The following is an 18,890-nucleotide window of genomic DNA, read 5'->3' on the forward strand; positions in this document are numbered from 1 at the left end:
CAGTTACCACCCACAAACAGCCTCGTCCTGTCAATCACCTTGCGAACGCCCGTGCAAATTAAATTTTCCCACCACCCTGTCGCTGACCGGCGATGCCCGTTGTTGTCTTGCGCGCGTGAGCATTGCGGTGCATACGCACGCGCAGTTATGACCTGATCACCAGCAGCAATCAGGTCTGAATCAGGCCCGCTGTACACACTGTTACATTACCACTGACATACAGTAAGGTATGATTCATGTTGTTTACACCCAATTCTACCATCTACACATCACAGCAATAATCAGCATTTGTCAGATCAGGCAAGGTTTTCCAACCTTCAACTGTCCAGTTTGGTGGACCTGCTCCCACTACTGTAGCCTCGGTTTACTGATGCAGTTCCTATGTCTGCGCAGCGGAGCTTTATTGTGTACTATGCATGCATCACAGTCACACTGCACACGCATGGCAATTGATTAGCGACAGCAGAGACCGTGAAGATTTATTTGCAAAGTGAGTGGTAGGTAGAGAGCATTTTGAGAGGTTACAGGGATGGGGGAAGGGTGTGTCTGAAAAAACATGATTCAGGGGAGTGTTTGCGCCTGCAAACATGTACAAAACATCGGTTCAGAGACGCCGTCAGCGGCATCCCTGTGCAGAAGGCAGTGGCATTAGCATACTGTAGCAGATCTGCTACATGCACAATCGGAGCATAGACAGCATTTGTATTCCACCTCTGAATAAGGACCATGTTTATTTGAGATACTGGCATCTTCCTATCGGTATTCTCTGTAAACTCTGAAGACATTTGAGTTGTGTGTGTGAGAGCACTCCCAGGAGAGCAGCAGTCTCTCATGTACTCTAACTATCCCATCTAGCAACAACATTCATTCCACAGTCGTAGTCACTTTTCTTACCCATGCTGGTTTTTGGTCTGTAGACAAGCCTCTTTTTTAGGCAATGAATTGCTGCCACATGATTGGCTGATTAGATATGTGCATTTCTGAGCAGGTGTGCCTAATAAAGTGGCCACTGAGTGCACACTGGATACCTACAAAGCATCACATACTTACTCATGAATGGTACAATACTTACTGTTCTCTTCTCCATGAACATATTTAGAAAATCATCTATTTCTGTTTTTCCCTCTAGGAAGTTTTCTGCAATACTGTCAGACTCCTCCTCTGCTTCATGTGCAGCAACCTTTAGCCTGGCCTGCAGAGCACTCAGACTACAACTCTGGGGGAAGAAGCAGAACAGGGCTTTATACACATCTGCATAGGTAATGTGATAACTAGCAATTGTGCCAGCACAGTGTTACAGGTGAAATCAGTTAAGTCACTCAGAACCCAAGAAATTGGAGAAAAGAGGACTGTGGCAGGGCATGCTGGGATGTGTAGTTCCACAGCAGCAGGAAGGCCAAATGATGAATACCTTTGGTGTACAGTGTTTTTGGCCATATTCTGTTCTCACAGTGAAGCCACACTTTCTGTTATATTCCCGGTGCATCTGCTCCTGTTATGTGCACTGGGAGAGAGACAAATTTGCCACCTACAGATGTGTCCTCATACATCTTCGCTGTAGTCGCACCAAACAGCCCCTCTTGGCATGCCAGCTCCCATTGGAAGCTGACAAGTGTCTTCTTTGATGTAGACGAGTAGGCGGCACCAGGACCCTGTGCTGATTAATTTGATGTGACACTTGTACAAAGTGCTACAATGTAGCAGCCACAGCCTTTTTCCAATACAAGTTCTGTTCTACTCTGTATACAGACTCAGTGCACAAGTGTCATATATCAAATTAATCAGCGCAGTCTCCTGGTGCATCCTAATCGTATCACATTGCAACTAAGATGCATTTTCTGCTGCATGGGACCTGGCAGCTGACTCACATCTATCGCTACATGGCATATTGAGGCTAGATGTAGGAGTACGTATCTGTTTGCAAAGATGGTTGCATCTCAGGTTTGTGCCTATTCTGAATGAAGTCTTATGGTCCATACACACCTAACGATATAATGAGCGACGTCGCTCATTTTCCCCCTCCTTGAGCGACGTCGCTCATTATATCGTTAAGTGTGTATGCCGCCTGCGACGACCGATGCGCGGCCCCGCAGGTCGGCAACGATCGTCGCTGTCGGTAGGGCATGCATGAAGGATGTGGACTGTCGTCCACGACCTTCATGCAGGGCTGGCGGGGGCGTGACGTCACTGAGCGATATGAGCGGTCATATCGCTCAGTGCGTACAGGCGGCCGCCGACTGGCCGGCCCGGGAGGGGGAAACGTTAGACGATGTCGCTCACAGAGCGACATCGTCTAATGTGTATGGGCCTTAATACATCATTGAGGAACAGTCCTTCTCCTTGGGCTCTGTCTCTCTGTTGCCCTGTCCATAGAGCCTGGAGGCTGGTCTGGTGCTCATTTCCTGGTGGATAAGCAGCAGATACATATGGCTTTCTAATAAAATTCTAGAATTATAAAAAACTCTGAAATATTTGTCCTGCACTACTACTACTACTGAAATGATTCAATATTGCATTCCATTCTGGCAATTTACCCCATCAAAGAGAATCCCCACAAAGACAGGGTAGGACCACGTAGCATCTTACTATCCCATATGGTTGCTGCAGTCCAGCAATACGATTCTGGCAATAATAATACCCCTGCACCTTAATAAGAGGAATCCTATCCATTATTAACCCTAATAAAACTGCCATCAACACCTGTACAGCATACTTCAACTTCACGCTCTCCCCACAAGTGGATATGGGCACCAGGGTGGCCTTTTCAGTGGTCTGTTTGGAGAAGGTTGCACTTTCTGCTAAACTGAATAAACTGGGTATACCTGCCACTGTAGCTAAGGTATAATGGATTGACCTCAGGGTCCCCATTCGTCCTAAAAAAAAAAGCAAAAAGTACAGTTTTTTCACCTAGGCGGAAAAACAACCGGCCCTAATTAAATATCCCCCTAATGCTGCTCTTCACCACTATGGTGGGAATAAAAGTGTTTTGTGTGCCAGCGGCCTCTAGATGGCACCCAACAGAGCAATTCAAGTGTTTCTCTGTTCGGATGCGCACAGCTGCCGGCGCTGTCATTGCTGTTATGTTAGTCTGCCATTTTGACGGCCTGGTAACTAGTTATACATAATCGCCATGCAGCTTTAGGGAGCTCAGGTTCTAATTTCTGGTGGCTCAGTGTTTTCCGCAGCGCACGTAAAACCGAACAAAGATCACTTTCTGCATGCCAGATGGATTTCCCTGGATTAACTGAAAATGTGTTATATAGCAATCACATCAATTCCTTTGGTGGTGGCATTCAAATGATTCATGTTATCAGTCACAGGTTGCACTGCAGTATTTATGGTCATCTGATAACAATATTGTGGTTGCTATGGGTTACAGTAGTCCTGCACAGTTCACGTGTGCACCATTTTGAGAAAAGCCTTGGTGTCGTATAACTGAGCTTATTATAAAAACAAAAGCTGGATGCCATAAAAACCATCACTGATCATTCCTGCTTTAACCACTTGCCTGGCATGGTCGCATCAGATGCGACCATGCCTGCAAGTGCTCTATCTGACCTGGTCGCACAGGATGCGACCAGTCAGACAGAGAGTGTTAGCAGCGGCAGGGAAGGGAAACTTCCCTCCGCTGCTGCTGTCAGAGGGACTGGAAGGTCCCTCTGCCTCCCTGCACTCTCCCCCTGTGTCTGCCGTGCTGCCGATCACTGCTGATCGGTGAGCACGGCAGGATCCCCCCCCTCTCCAGCAGCTGCAGACAATAGCAGCCGCTGGGGAGAGTAAATTAACCCTCCCAAGCCCCCCCTAGAGCCCCCCTGTATACCTGCAGGCTGTCCCGGCTTTCAAAATGAAAGCCGCGATGGTCGCGATGTTCCCGATCGATGTTTCAAAAAAAATATTTAAAAATAAATAAATATTTTTTTCCCTTTTTTTTTTTTTTTTAAACTAAAATAATTTGGGATAGGGTTAAAGTCATGCTCTTCACTTAATTCACTCATAAAAAAGACCCGACAATTTCGGAGCGGTTTTCGGCGAAATAAATTGTCAGTTAAGTGGTTAAATGAGAGAGAAACTGGCCTGAGAACACTGGCGCAATTAGGAGTGTCCTTTTATACTGAAAGACATCAAGGCAGTGTATTACACACTCACTCAGGTCAGGCTGACGGCATCTCCTTATGCAGCTGTGAGTTGCGCACACACCACTACGTACCTCACTCAGCTCATGCTGTCTTTGCAGCTTCTTTTCAAACATAACCTTCATCTGTGTGAGAAGTTCATACTGTAAGAGAACACAAGTGAATAAAACAGAGGAACCAAGACAACAATACCAGAAATGGCAGCTGCGGCACACTTACTTTGTCTAACAATGCCTGTCGCTTTGTTTCTAGAATGGGCTCCAGCTGAAGGTTCTTTTCTGTAGAAAACCAACAGGTCTTACCACACGGATCATGCACAAAATACAGCAGCGAAAGATAACTGGCCTCCCTGACAATCACCTCTCTCCACTCCAATCTTTCCTCAATGCTGCTGCCCGGCTCATCTTCCTCACCAAACGCACTACGTCTACCTCCCCCCTCCTACAGGCCCTCCACTGGCTTCCCTTCCCTTTCAGAATCCAATTCAAACTTCTCACACTCACTTACAAAGCCCTCACCCACTCCTCTCCCATCTACATCTCTGACCTTATCTCCCTTTACTCTCCCACCCGTCCTCTTCGCTCTGCTAATGCACGCCGTCTCTCCCGTCTTCTGATTACTTCCTCCCACTCCTATCTCCAAGATTTTTCACGTGCTGCTCCATTTCTCTGGAATTCTTTACCTCTCCCCCTCAGACTCTCCACCTCTCTACAAAACTTCAAACGGGCTCTTAAGACCCATTTCTTTACCAAACCTAGCCAAATCTCAACATAACCCTCTGTTCCACGCTCTCTATATACCCCATCTGTGTCATCCCTGACTGTCTACCCCTCCCCTTAGAATGTAAGCTCTCACGAGTAGGGCCCTCTTCCCTCATGTGCTTATACTTTTCTTACTTTAATAATCCTCAACTGCCCAGATCCCGCAGTTTTTTGACCACCTGGAACTTATCTCTATGTTTACTGGTGTAGTTATGCTTAGTTGCCCTGTACTTGTCCTATATTGTATTCAACTGTAAGTCACTGTTTTCCTATTTTTTTATGTGCATTTGTACTCTGTAATCGGGCACTGCGGAACCCTTGTGGCGCCATATAAATAAAGGATAATAATAATAATAATAATAAAAAATCGCTCTATACGTCAGGTCTTACTTGCTAGCTTTGCAATATTTGTCACCAGGTCCTCTTTATCTACTATGACCTGTTTTAACTGTGGTAGATTCATAAACTGTTCCAGAAGGACGTCCTCTTCTTCCATCATTTCTGTCAGCTGCTGCATGCTGCAATGTAACAGGAAGTAGTCACATATCACACACAAACACACACACACACACACACACACACACACACACACACGGATGGATGGAGCTTCTGAAAACAAATGTTCACGGGGAAAATTTTAAGAGGAAGTACAGTAACAAAACATTCCTATTGCAAAACCAGTACTTACACAACTAACATGGAGATGAAGGGCGTTTCCACTTATTTGGCATTATAACAAGTAGTGATTGTCAAATATTGGAGGCAGCATTATTTGAGGCAGAAGCAAAATTCATAATATTGCCACCAACAAAATATAGAACAGAGGGACAAATGCAGGTCATACGTCATGAATTTCATTCATTGTCTAAAACAGTGGTTCTTATATTCTGTCCTCAAAACAACCCAACAGTCCAAGTTTTAAGGATATCCAAGATGGGTAAATCCAAATGACTGAGGTACCACTAAGGGTAGTCACTGGGGTCAGTGACACCCACTATGCTGGAAAGCCCCCTGTCCTCACGAGACGGGGCATAACCTCATGGCCTGACCACCATTTTCATCACTCTGGGGGCATTTTCAGCATTCCCAGAGATGCTGGGCTGCCCCCAGAGACTCACCTGGCTGCACTGACAGCTCCTACACAGTGACAGGAACGTAATGCCACAGTGCAGCACCCGGCTGTCATCAATGAGTCAGCATTTTGGTGTCACTCCTGGGAGGGCGACACATGGGTGCAGCCAGTAGTCCCCGCGGTACCAATGAAATCACCTGTGCTTAAGCATGGATATCCATAAAACCTTGAATGTTAGGGAGCTCTGAGGACCGTGCTTGGGATAAACTGGTGTAAGTAGAGATGCCCAATGCACATATATGACAACTATTTACAAATGCCTGCTCTGATCACTCGCCAGTCACCACTTTTATAGGTACACGATATCCTGTCCTTTTGTCTAGTACCAGTCATTGTCTCTTCACCCCCACATCTACTCTCTGCTTCCCTATCCACAGCTCACAGATGTCTTGCTAAGCTTCTGCATCTTGTGAGTGGTCTGTCAAATTCCACCAACTAAGGATGGGTTCACAAAATACCTTTCCCTCACAGACACTGCTAAAGGAGTAGGAATTGTGTGTGCAATATGGCTGCCAACGGTATTTGACTAAAGTCACAATTTATAGGGTGAGATTATATTGCAGACAATGTGGTTAGTGCCTGAGTAATATAGCGGACAGAGTATGTACAAATTGTAGCTGGCAATCGAGTCACTACAAACAATCCTATGCTAATTGGTTCCCACAATATGCAAATTAGCCTATAAGCATGGAAATAGGATTTGTGGAATGTTACGGACGTTGGGATTTGTGCAATGTCACTTGCAGTGGATGTGATTATGTAGCATAGAACTGCATCTACACAATGAGAATGACAACAGGGGCTGATTACTTGTCTAAGAATAACGTCTGCAATGCAGTTGGCAATAGGGTTTCTGCAGTGTGATGTGATTGGACAAGCTGGTGGATAACGCCTCTGCAAGGGCACAGACTGGCACATTAGCATGTACCCCCACCCCAGCAAATTAGAATGCCAGCACCACACCATTAGATGAGTCTGCAATCCTTTTCCGCTCTGTGATTGCAGTTGCGTTCTACACGGAAATCCCAGTTATCAGGTCACTAATGTTACTAACAAATCTGTCACAGTGGCACTGCACAGGGTAACAGAATGCAGGTAGGTAATCTAATGCAGGGGAGGCCAATACAATGAACAGTAGGTTGTAACAATAAACAAAATGTAAACTGGCAGAGTCTTCACCCCACAAACATTTCTATACACCAAAAATAAATCTTATCTCAAGAGTGGACTTGCTTATCTAGAAAATAAAATCTTCTTGTTGAATGAAAGGTCATGTGATATAAGCCCTAAGGCTGTGTCACACGGGTGTTTACAGCAGTCTGACCGGAAAAGTGAGGCATTCTGAAGTACTTAGTGACACCCAGAATTGCTCGTCACAATGCAGCTTATCAAATCGCTGCTGGCATCCACACAATGGATTACATCTAGTACATTAATAATCACACTCCTGTCTACAGACAAGATACACATATGTCCATTTTTTTCCAAATTCCTGTAAAAGATACCTTAATTCTGAGAGTTCAGGAAAGGTGTCTGGGAGATCAGGCATCTTGTACGTGAAGCCGTTTATGCCCACCTAAAAACAGAAATACATGCCATATTAGTTACTACCGTTTAAAGCAATATAATTGACATACCATCTGAAGAGTTGGCAGCTCTATACAAAACCAAGGAAGCAACTACAGATGTGTCCTCATACATGTTTGCTGCAGTCATGCCAAACAGCCCCTTTTGGCACACCAGGTCGCAAGAGGATCTTCTAGCGCCGGGCGCCTTCTTTGTCCAAAAATGCGTCTTATCCACAACGCAACATGACTAGGATGTATGAGGAGACAGTGCTGATTAATTTTATATAGGACACTTGTATATCTGTGTGCAACTGAGTCTGTACATAAAGTAGCAGCTGCAGCTTTTTTCAAATACAAGTTCTGTTCTGCTCCGTATACAGACTCAGTCTCACACAATATACAAGTGTCATATCAAATTAATCAGTACAGTCTCCTGGTGCATCCTCGTTGCATTGCGTTTTCAGCAAAACACAGACACTCAGCATTAGCAGAGTTGCACTGGACCTGGAGGCATCTCGCGCTGCATGGCGTTTTGAGGCTGGATGTATACGGAAACATCTATATGTATAAAAGGTAGGTACACATGGTGGCTGATCATGGTAAACTCTCCCAATCATCTGTCCTGTGTCCCCCCAGCATGACCCCCGTTCAGCTCCTGCGAGCACCGTACACATGGTGCAGACTATAGCACTGCGTGCACGGTGCTCCTACATGCTTCTTTGGGATCGGATGATTGAAGCTTTAAAAATTAAATATGTTCAAAGTCTCAAACATTCGATCCCGTCCGTGGCAGAAGCGTTATAATCCATTCATCGGTTTAAGCTCCTGCATCGGCACTGTGTACATATGGATACAATCATTTTGCCGATCCTCAATATGATGAAAATCGAAGGATCGGCATAATGACTGTATATGTTTGTACCCACCTTTACAGTGATTTTAATGTTGTGAAATAGGTCAGTGAATTGGGGTAATGTACAGCTGCTAAATACATCCTATACCAACATGAATAAGCCACAAGTAGACTACACTGAATGTGCCTGCACACCACTGCATACTCACTTCAGATGTGGGGACCGGTAGAGGCAAATCCGTTATCAGGCCGTAGGAAGGGGCAGCGGCTTTGGCAGTGTTGAAGCTTGAAGGGACAGTTTCAGCAACTGGTCCCGACCTATTGGTTTCTTGTGTGGGAAACGACGTAAGAAAAGGGAACCCTGAATGAGGGTAAGGAGGCAGACCAGCAGGATTGCTGTACAAGCTGTAAGAGAAACAGAAAGTGGCCCCAATTCTCAATCACTTATATACACACACACTGCACAGTTATTTTATGGAGATGGTTAAAGAAAATAGGATTTTGGTACTTACCAGGTAAATCCTTTTCTTTGAATCCATAGGGGGCACTGGAGTACTCTAGGGATATGGACGGTTCCACAGGAACTAGGCACTGAATAGTTAAACTTTGACTATACCTTCCCTCCATATCCCAGAGTACCTCAGTGTTTTTTACTGAGCCGAACTGGAGCTATAGAGGTTGACAATGGAGAAATACATATAACCAAAAACGGACAACAATAAAGTTGACACAAAACGAAACTGACAACTAACAGTTGACACCAACCCGATAGAATTTCTAATTTGAAACAATCGGTAAGAGTGTGTTACCATAAAATTCCCTGCACTTACCACAACCAGGTAAACAACTGCTCTGGGTGGGCGTCCAGTACCCCAATGGATTCAAAGAAAAGGATTTACCTGGTAAGTACCAAAATCCTATTTTCTTTTTCATCCACTAGGGGTCACTGGAGTACTCTAGGGACGTACCAAAGTTTCCCCCCTGGGCGGGAGAGCTGTTTGGCACCTGTAACACTAGACGGCCAAAGCTAGATGCTGATGCCGCAAAAGTATCAAACCTGTAAAAGCGCACAAACATGTGCACTGAAGACCATGTAGCCGCACTGCAAAGCGGTGTCGTAGAACTCCACGACCAGCTGCCCATGACATTCCCGGAGAACGTGTGGAATGAGCTGTTACTGATGTAGGCGGCAGTAACCTAACATGAAGGTAAGCCTGACGTATGGTCAGTTTTATCCATCTGGATAAGGTCTGCTTAGAAGGTGGCCAACCCATCTTGGCCGAGTCATAGAGAATAACAACGTATCCGTCTTAGGAACTGTAGACGTTCGGAATACATAAACTCGTAATGCGCGTACCACAACCAAAATTCCAGAATCTCCTGTTAACACAGGAACTACTATTGGATGATTGATGTGAAAAGAGGACCCTACTTTTGGCAGGAAAGCGGGATTCTTCTAAAATTCCATTCTGTCATTATGAAACACTAAATACGGTGGCTTGCATGACAAGGCACCCAAAACTGAAACCAGCCATGCCGAAGCTAAGGCTAGGAGAGAAATTGTTTCCCAAGTGAGAAACTTAATATCCACTTGTTGTAAGGGTTCGAAACAAAAAGACTATAAGAAATCTAAACCCAGATTCAAGTCCCATGGCGCAGTAAGTGGAGTGAAATGGAGGCTGTACTTTGAGGACACCCTGCATAAAGGTGTGTACCGACGGCAATAGAGCCAATCTTCTTTGAAAATAAATTGACAACGCAGATATCTGCACCTTTAGTGTGGATAAACGCCGACCTTCATCTAACCCCATCTGTAGACATAACAAAAGACGGGATAACTTGAAAGATGATGTCGGAAACTTCCGAACTTCACACCAACCTATATAGGCACGCCAAATTCTGTAATAATGAGCTGCCGTAACCGGCTTCCTAGCTCGCAACATGGTTGGTATAACCTACTCTGGAATGCCCTCTCTTTTTAAGAGGGCTGTCTCAACAGCCACTCCGTCAAACGCAGCCGCGCTAAAATCGGAGAAAAAGAACGGACCCTGTTGTAACAGGTCCGGACGCAGTGGGAGCGGCCAAGGAATGTCCGCGAGTAGACCGCGGAGATCCGAAAACCAAGCTCTCCGAGGCCAATGAGGCGCCACTAGTATGACTGTGACGGACTCTCTTTTGATCCGTTTTAGCAACAGAGGGAGCAGCGGAAAACGGTGGAAACAGATACACGAGACTGTATGGCCACTTGATTGTGAGAGCATCCACCGCCACTGCTTTTGGATCTCTCGTTCTGGACACGTACTGGGGCGTTTGATAATTGTGGCGAGATGCCATCAAGTCCACTTGCGGGTAACCCTACTTCTGGACCAGCATGTGAAACACTTCTGGATTTAATGCACATCCTGGATAAAAATCCCGGCAGCTGAGATAATCCGCCTCCCAGTTGTCCACTCCCGGAATGAATACTGCCGACAAAATCACCTCGGCCCAATTGAGGACTTGAGCTACATCCCGCATTGTCATGCGGCTTTTCGTTCCTCCTTGTTTGTTGATGTATGCGACCACCGTCGCATTGTCTTACTGCACCTGAACAGCCTGAGCCTGCAGCATGTGCACTGCTTGTCGTAGCGCATTGTAAATTGCCCGGAGTTCCAGGACATTTATAGACAGCAATCTTTCGTGATCCGCCCAGAGACCCTGGAGCTGAAAATTTTGAACTACAGCTCCCCAACCTCTGAGACTCGCGTCCGCCGTGAGAATTATCCAATTCCAGGCGCCGAACCGTTTCCCTGCTGTTAGATTCTGTACTTTGAGCCACCAGAGTAGAGACACCCTGGCCCTTGGAGACCACCTCACCCTGCTGTGAATCTGCAGAAGCAAGCCCGACCATTGTTTTTGGCATGCATTGCAGGCAGACACTGTACTCGTTAGGCCACAGCCAACCATTGCGAGCACATCCAGTTAAAAAGGACGTGAGTGAAGTCTTCTGAACTGAAGCGCTTCAAAAGCCACCACCATTGTGTCTAATAGGCGAATGTACAAATGAACCGAGACTGTGCGAGGCTTGAGCACTAATTGTACCAGATGACGAATGACCTGTACTTCTGTTCGGGTAGGTAAATTCTTTGATTTACCGTATCGAGAATCATACCTAGGAATTGAAATCGTTGAGACGGAATCATTCAGGAATTCACGTAGACAATGGTAGGAAATCAGATTTCCCCCCCCACTCGGTCTGCGATCTATTCTCGTTTGGAACGTAGCCAAAGTGGACGTTGTGCGCCACTAGCGAAGCTGAGACGCAAGAACCAACTGCCAACTTCACAGAAGCTGTAGGCAGCAAGAAGTGTAAGGTGGTCATTATTTAGGGCAAACCTGAACTGGAGCGCCCTGCCACTACAGCCTTGTTACCTCAAACACTTACCAAAGCAGGGCGAAGCAACAGCCCTACTGCTGTGTAGGGTACACTCCGATAGGTAGTTAAACGCCCAATAATTGCAATTGTCTCTCATTGGAAATTGTTCAGCCTTCGCTGAGAACCTGACGTACTGGCCTGGTGCTATGAGGGCTGGCAGCGAATCGACCGCAACAATCTAGCTGAAACAGTACATTTTTCCCTCTCAGGCAGTACATGCGCCCGCATTCCCCCCAAAGAGGACCGGTAAGGGTCTGTCTGCGCAGTCGAATTTGTCCGACACACTGTGTGACCGACTCTGCAGCGAAGCTGCTTGTTTGATTATGCATTAGACTTAGTGATCATGTACCCCGACCAGTAAGTACACCACGGAAGTAATCTGTGTATAAACCTGCATCACCGTGCATGTGGTTTCCAGCAATAGTGAATCTTCCTGTAGAGACATGCTGTCAAAAACAATTAATAAATTAAATTCCTAACAAGCCCCCGCTCCCCCAGAGGCTGAGTGTTGTAGGGCAGCAACCTCCAGCAAAGACCCAGGAAGTAACGTTAAAAATGGTGTCCTACCATGTTTTTTTATTTATTATTATTTATATATATATATATATATATATATATATATATATATATATATATATAAAATCACAAAACCGCTGGCACTCATAGAGACTCATAAAGAAAACACAGATGCTGTAGCTTTCAGTCAACTAAAAGCTACAGCATCTGTGTTTTCTTTATGAGTCTCTATGAGTGCAAGCGGTTTTGTGATTGTATCTCTCAGCTGTGACTGACGCAGGGCACCGGAGCAAACTACATCTGTATACATTGGGAGTGCCATACCGTGTCTTTTATTATAATATATATATATATATATATATATATATATATATATATATATATTACACCTGTTAAACCAGGATCTGAACCAGTGTTGTCCATGCAATCACAATGTTCACTGTGGGCGGGAAGCCTAACCACTTGGCTACAGAGCCACCTGTAAAAATAATAAGCAAAAGCTGCTGTTTAAACATCAACTCTGGTGATGAAATGGTTGCTGTAGTGACTTGCAATCCAGATGGTACCTGAACCCACAATCCCTGGTTTAGGAGGGCAGTGTCCTATCCATTAGGCCACTGGGGATCTGGGGAGGTGAGGCCTGAACTCACAATGTTTGCAGTGCTCAACAGATACTGTTTAATAAGCACTGTGTGCCGACCAATTGCGCCACTGTAGTCTTGCCAAAATAGATTTTTAATGTCAGCATATTAATTATATATATATATATATATATATATATATATATATATATATATATATGAATGTATACATCCGGCACTCAATGTAAAACAGGGATATGCCTGGGTGCCATCCTTAAATTAGTACAGATAGCATGCCTTTCCCACCTGTGGCTCAGGTATATCTGGAAGGGACAGAGGCGGCACTCCAAGGACTTAGAAAATACTTTATGTGCAAAGCATGGCAATTCCAAACAACTGTGCAAACAATCAAAACATGGAGATCTTACGACGTTTCAAGGCAGAGCCTTTTCTTCAGGTAAGTTGACCCATGTGGAGCGTGTAGTGAGGAAGGAGCAGCAAGAACCAAAACATACCAAGAGAAAGACTCACCTTTTAAAACCGTGCAGAGACAGGTGTTCCCGGCGTCCGTGATCGGCGCTTCCGGGTGCGGCGCCCGGGTGTCGCATAGATGACGTCAACTATGCGACACCCGGGCGCCGCACCCGGAAGCGCCGATCACGGACGCCGGGAACACCTGTCTCTGCACGGTTTTAAAAGGTGAGTCTTTCTCTTGGTATGTTTTGGTTCTTGCTGCTCCTTCCTCACTACACGCTCCACATGGGTCAACTTACCTGAAGAAAAGGCTCTGCCTTGAAACGTCGTAAGATCTCCATGTTTTGATTGTTTGCACAGTTGTTTGGAATTGCCATGCTTTGCACATAAAGTATTTTCTAAGTCCTTGGAGTGCCGCCTCTGTCCCTTCCAGATATACCTGAGCCACAGGTGGGAAAGGCATGCTATCTATATATATATATACATATATATATATATATATATATATATATATATATCCAATAATGGTCGCACTCACATCTTCAGAGGGGACAACGACTGGGGTGATCACTCCAAATGCAAAGCATTCTAGTATAGAGAAGAAGGTAGAGGCACTCTCCAGATTTTATAAAGATGCAAAAGGTAAATTTATTTATACGTTACACAATACACTCGCATGGTGTTTCTTGATATATCCTCAAGCGCTTTCGGCCCACAGAGGGCCTTCCTCAGGAGGCTGTATACAATAATTCCATCAGATCATAAGACCAAGCACAGGGTCTACCCGGATATCCAGCTTTACTGCTGGATATCCGGGTAGACCCTGTGCTTGGTCTTATGATCTGATGGAATTATTGTATACAGCCTCCTGAGGAAGGCCCTCTGTGGGCCGAAAGCGCTTGAGGATATATCAAGAAACACCATGCGAGTGTATTGTGTAACGTATAAATAAATTTACCTTTTGCATCTTTATAAAATCTGGAGAGTGCCTCTACCTTCTTCTCTATATATATATATATATATATATATATATATATATATATATATATATATATATATATATATATATATATATATATATATATATATATATATATATATATATATATATATAAAGCAGCAAAATAGCCGGCACTCCCCTTGCTACCTTGATAACTGCTCCGGTGCCCTCCTTAGGATACGAAATCCATCAACAGCCAGAAGAATAGGCGGCACTCCAGAGACTTTGTATCCAATACTTCTTTTTATTGAAGATTCATCCTACAATTGTTTCGGGCCATTGCCCGTCATCAGGGATGTACATCACAATACAAAAACCAAATATATACCCTCACCAGGACCTCCCCCACCTGTAAAAAGATTAACTTACCACACCTGTATAGGCTGTCTCCATTCAGTCCACCACGCTGACCGCCGCCGACACACACTCTGTGCGGCTGCTTCCGTACAGCGGGTGACGTCATCAGGAGACGCCCACAGGGAGGAAAGTATCGTGCACACTCAGTTACCAAGGCAACCGCTGCAGCGTTGCCATAGAACACACTTCAAATATGCCGCATAGCAAACAATTCCTCTTTTGTATTAATACCAATCCATGCAGGCAAATATATGCAAATCGTGACAAAGAACAATACATTAAAAACATGATAAGATAAAATATGGGACACTATCAGAACATTTGTTTACAACTCCCTTTAGTATAAAGGGAGAAACATATCAATAAAACATATTGGTGGGCTCTTTGGAAAAAGAAAGAGATCATACTGCACAGATAAATAAACAGTAATAATAATCTATGCAGACAATAGTTTATCAACCGCATATAGACCTAAAGTTTACAAAAAACTATGTAAGCCATGTTGTTCGTTCAATCCCCTGGGGGCCAATGTGTCCAACTTGAAGATCCATCGACTCTCAAGTTGGAGCAGTTTTTTGCCCCGGTCACCCCCCCGTATGGATGCTGGAACATGATCAATTATTTTGCTTCTAATGCTCGCTATACTATGTGAAAGCTGGACACAGTGACGAGCCATCGGCTGATCACTGGTACCCGACTTTAGGGCTGCTCGTATAGATGATCTGTGATTAGCCATTCTTTCTTTGAACTGACATTCTGTCTTACCCACGTAATACAAGCCACATGGGCAAGACAGAACATAAATGACAAAGCGTGAGGTACACGTAAGTGGAAAATTAATGGTATATTTTTTGCCAGATCTAGAATGGCAGATAGAGTCGCCAATCAGCATGGACCGACATGTGGTACATCCAATGCACCTAAAACAACCAGGCTTTCGTGATAAAAAATGTGCCTGGGATTTTGGTTTCATTAAATCTGTTATATCTAATTTTACCAACATGTCTTTAAGATTTTTCCCCCTAGCATATGCAGGCATGATCCGGGTATTATGTAAACCAGGTAAGTCTTTATCTGTACTAATAATAGGCCAGATCTTTTTAATTTCTTTACACGTACTCCCACTTTTATTAGTATACCTGTTTACCCAAGGAATCTTACATTGGTCATTAACCGTCGATATTTTTCCCTTTAGGGCCACCTCCCTTGGGATCTGGCTTACCCTAAATTTTGTGTCCATCCATATTAATGGTCATTTGACTACATCAATGTATGTCAAGGATACGGATCGCAACACTATGCTTAGGGGAGATAGTTTTCACCCACCCTCGCTGAAGCACGGGTTACCATACTCCCAAATGCTCATAGCACGACGTATCACCAGTGATCCCTCTAAGGTTGATTCTGCTCTGGAGGGTATGGTATCCAGGTTTCAACAGAGGGGATATGACAAAAAATTACTGATGGACACAAAATTTAGGGTAAGCCAGATCCCAAGGGAGGTGGCCCTAAAGGGAAAAATATCGACGGTTAATGACCAATGTAAGATTCCTTGGGTAAACAGGTATACTAATAAAAGTGGGAGTACGTGTAAAGAAATTAAAAAGATCTGGCCTATTATTAGTACAGATAAAGACTTACCTGGTTTACATAATACCCGGATCATGCCTGCATATGCTAGGGGGAAAAATCTTAAAGACATGTTGGTAAAATTAGATATAACAGATTTAATGAAACCAAAATCCCAGGCACATTTTTTATCACGAAAGCCTGGTTGTTTTAGGTGCATTGGATGTACCACATGTCGGTCCATGCTGATTGGCGACTCTATCTGCCATTCTAGATCTGGCAAAAAATATACCATTAATTTTCCACTTACGTGTACCTCACGCTTTGTCATTTATGTTCTGTCTTGCCCATGTGGCTTGTATTACGTGGGTAAGACAGAATGTCAGTTCAAAGAAAGAATGGCTAATCACAGATCATCTATACGAGCAGCCCTAAAGTCGGGTACCAGTGATCAGCCGATGGCTCGTCACTGTGTCCAGCTTTCACATAGTATAGCGAGCATTAGAAGCAAAATAATTGATCATGTTCCAGCATCCATACGGGGGTGACCGGGGCAAAAAACTGCTCCAACTTGAGAGTCGATGGATCTTCAAGTTGGACACATTGGCCCCCAGGGGATTGAACGAACAACATGGCTTACATAGTTTTTTGTAAACTTTAGGTCTATATGCGGTTGATAAACTATTGTCTGCATAGATTATTATTACTGTTTATTTATCTGTGCAGTATGATCTCTTTCTTTTTCCAAAGAGCCCACCAATATGTTTTATTGATATGTTTCTCCCTTTATACTAAAGGGAGTTATAAACAAATGTTCTGATAGTGTCCCATATTTTATCTTATCATGTTTTTAATGTATTGTTCTTTGTCACGATTTGCATATATTTGCCTGCATGGATTGGTATTAATACAAAAGAGGAATTGTTTGCTATGCGGCATATTTGAAGTGTGTTCTATGGCAACGCTGCAGCGGTTGCCTTGGTAACTGAGTGTGCACGATACTTTCCTCCCTGTGGGCGTCTCCTGATGACGTCACCCGCTGTACGGAAGCAGCCGCACAGAGCGTGTGTCGGCGGCGGTCAGCGTGGTGGACTGAATGGAGACAGCCTATACAGGTGTGGTAAGTTAATCTTTTTACAGGTGGGGGAGGTCCTGGTGAGGGTATATATTTGGTTTTTGTATTGTGATGTACATCCCTGATGACGGGCAATGGCCCGAAACAATTGTAGGATGAATCTTCAATAAAAAGAAGTATTGGATACAAAGTCTCTGGAGTGCCGCCTATTCTTCTGGATATATATATATATATATATATATATATATATATATACACACACACATATATACATCCATGTATATTCACACATACTCAGACCTTATAAATATATATTTATTTCATATATGCATACATACACATGTATTATATACCCATATACATATATCCAGATATATCCTGATTCAGAAGTATAATAATTCTTAGAAGTCTGAAACTAAATGTGACCACTCACAGGCTTAAAAACCTGAGAAGTCTGCTGCTTAACCGCAGCTTAGTTAATGGGTCCCGAATCCAGTGTGGTGTGGCTGTAGATTTAAAAATACCTACAGCACCTTGTATTCCCAGGTGGCTAACCAGGCCCAACACTGCTCAGCTTCCAAGATCAGATGAGATCGGGCGTATCCAATTGTGGTGTGGCTAAGTGAATTAAGCAAAGCTGCTGCAGGTGAGCCTGAACACACAATGCTTGCAGTACTCCACAGATACAGTTTTATAATCACCATGTGCTGACCAATTGTATAACACATCTTACTTTACAACAGTGAACAAAGCCAGTATTTGGCTGACCACAGCCATGATTCAGATTTGCAGTCTTTGGGATAATATCATTATAAACAGTTATGATAAGAATAATAGTCTTTGCTGGTGTCTTACTCATTATACCGACAGACAATACAAAATACAACTTGCGCGACTCAGTAAATAGCACTAAGGTGTCTTTACAAATATATATCTGGCCAAGTGCAGTACACATCAGCAATATGCCTGGTTCCAAATTCCCCTTAACACCCCTGCGCCTTCAATGGAGGAGAGATGTAATACAGGAAATTCTGGAAAAACAACAGGAAAAATGGTTAAATATGCAGACTTATAATTATGTAAGCAGATTTAATAAACATACTATGTTGCATTCAAACCTGCACATATATGAGCAACATGTATCCTGTTTAACAAAGACTAAATAGCCTATTGTAATACATATGCAGCGCTGCTGTATTCTAGTAAACATACTTCTTTTATCAACAAGAGTTGAATCATGAGATTTTATCCAGTGACCCTGACATTTCTGTGTGCAGGGAACATCACTGTGGCATCAAAGTTACTCACATTTGTGTGCCCCCCCGTGCATCGTTCTCTATACACGGAGCCGGGCTATGGTGGAGAGGGAGCCGGAAGCGGCATCGAGGGCCGGGGAGCGCGCCGCAGAGAGCCGTGGAGCGGCCTATGCATAAATCAACGTGGCCAGCGCGGCTCA

General features: G+C 44.1%; 1 protein-coding gene across 1 annotated transcript in view; it reads right to left on the bottom strand.

The window, feature by feature from the left end:
- Positions 1–18,890, bottom strand: part of VPS37A (VPS37A subunit of ESCRT-I) — an 86,916-nt gene that overhangs the window by 35,048 nt on the left and 32,978 nt on the right. Inside the window, exons 5-10 of the mRNA XM_063920845.1 lie at positions 8,657–8,852; positions 7,532–7,602; positions 5,285–5,412; positions 4,353–4,411; positions 4,208–4,276; positions 1,073–1,216 (exon numbers count right to left, since the gene is read on the bottom strand). Of these exons, the coding sequence (XP_063776915.1) occupies positions 1,073–1,216; positions 4,208–4,276; positions 4,353–4,411; positions 5,285–5,412; positions 7,532–7,602; positions 8,657–8,852 (667 nt within the window). The remainder of the gene's footprint in view (positions 1–1,072; positions 1,217–4,207; positions 4,277–4,352; positions 4,412–5,284; positions 5,413–7,531; positions 7,603–8,656; positions 8,853–18,890) is intronic.

This window comes from Pseudophryne corroboree, chromosome 1 (assembly GCF_028390025.1).
Source record: "Pseudophryne corroboree isolate aPseCor3 chromosome 1, aPseCor3.hap2, whole genome shotgun sequence".
NCBI lineage: Eukaryota > Metazoa > Chordata > Amphibia > Anura > Myobatrachidae > Pseudophryne > Pseudophryne corroboree.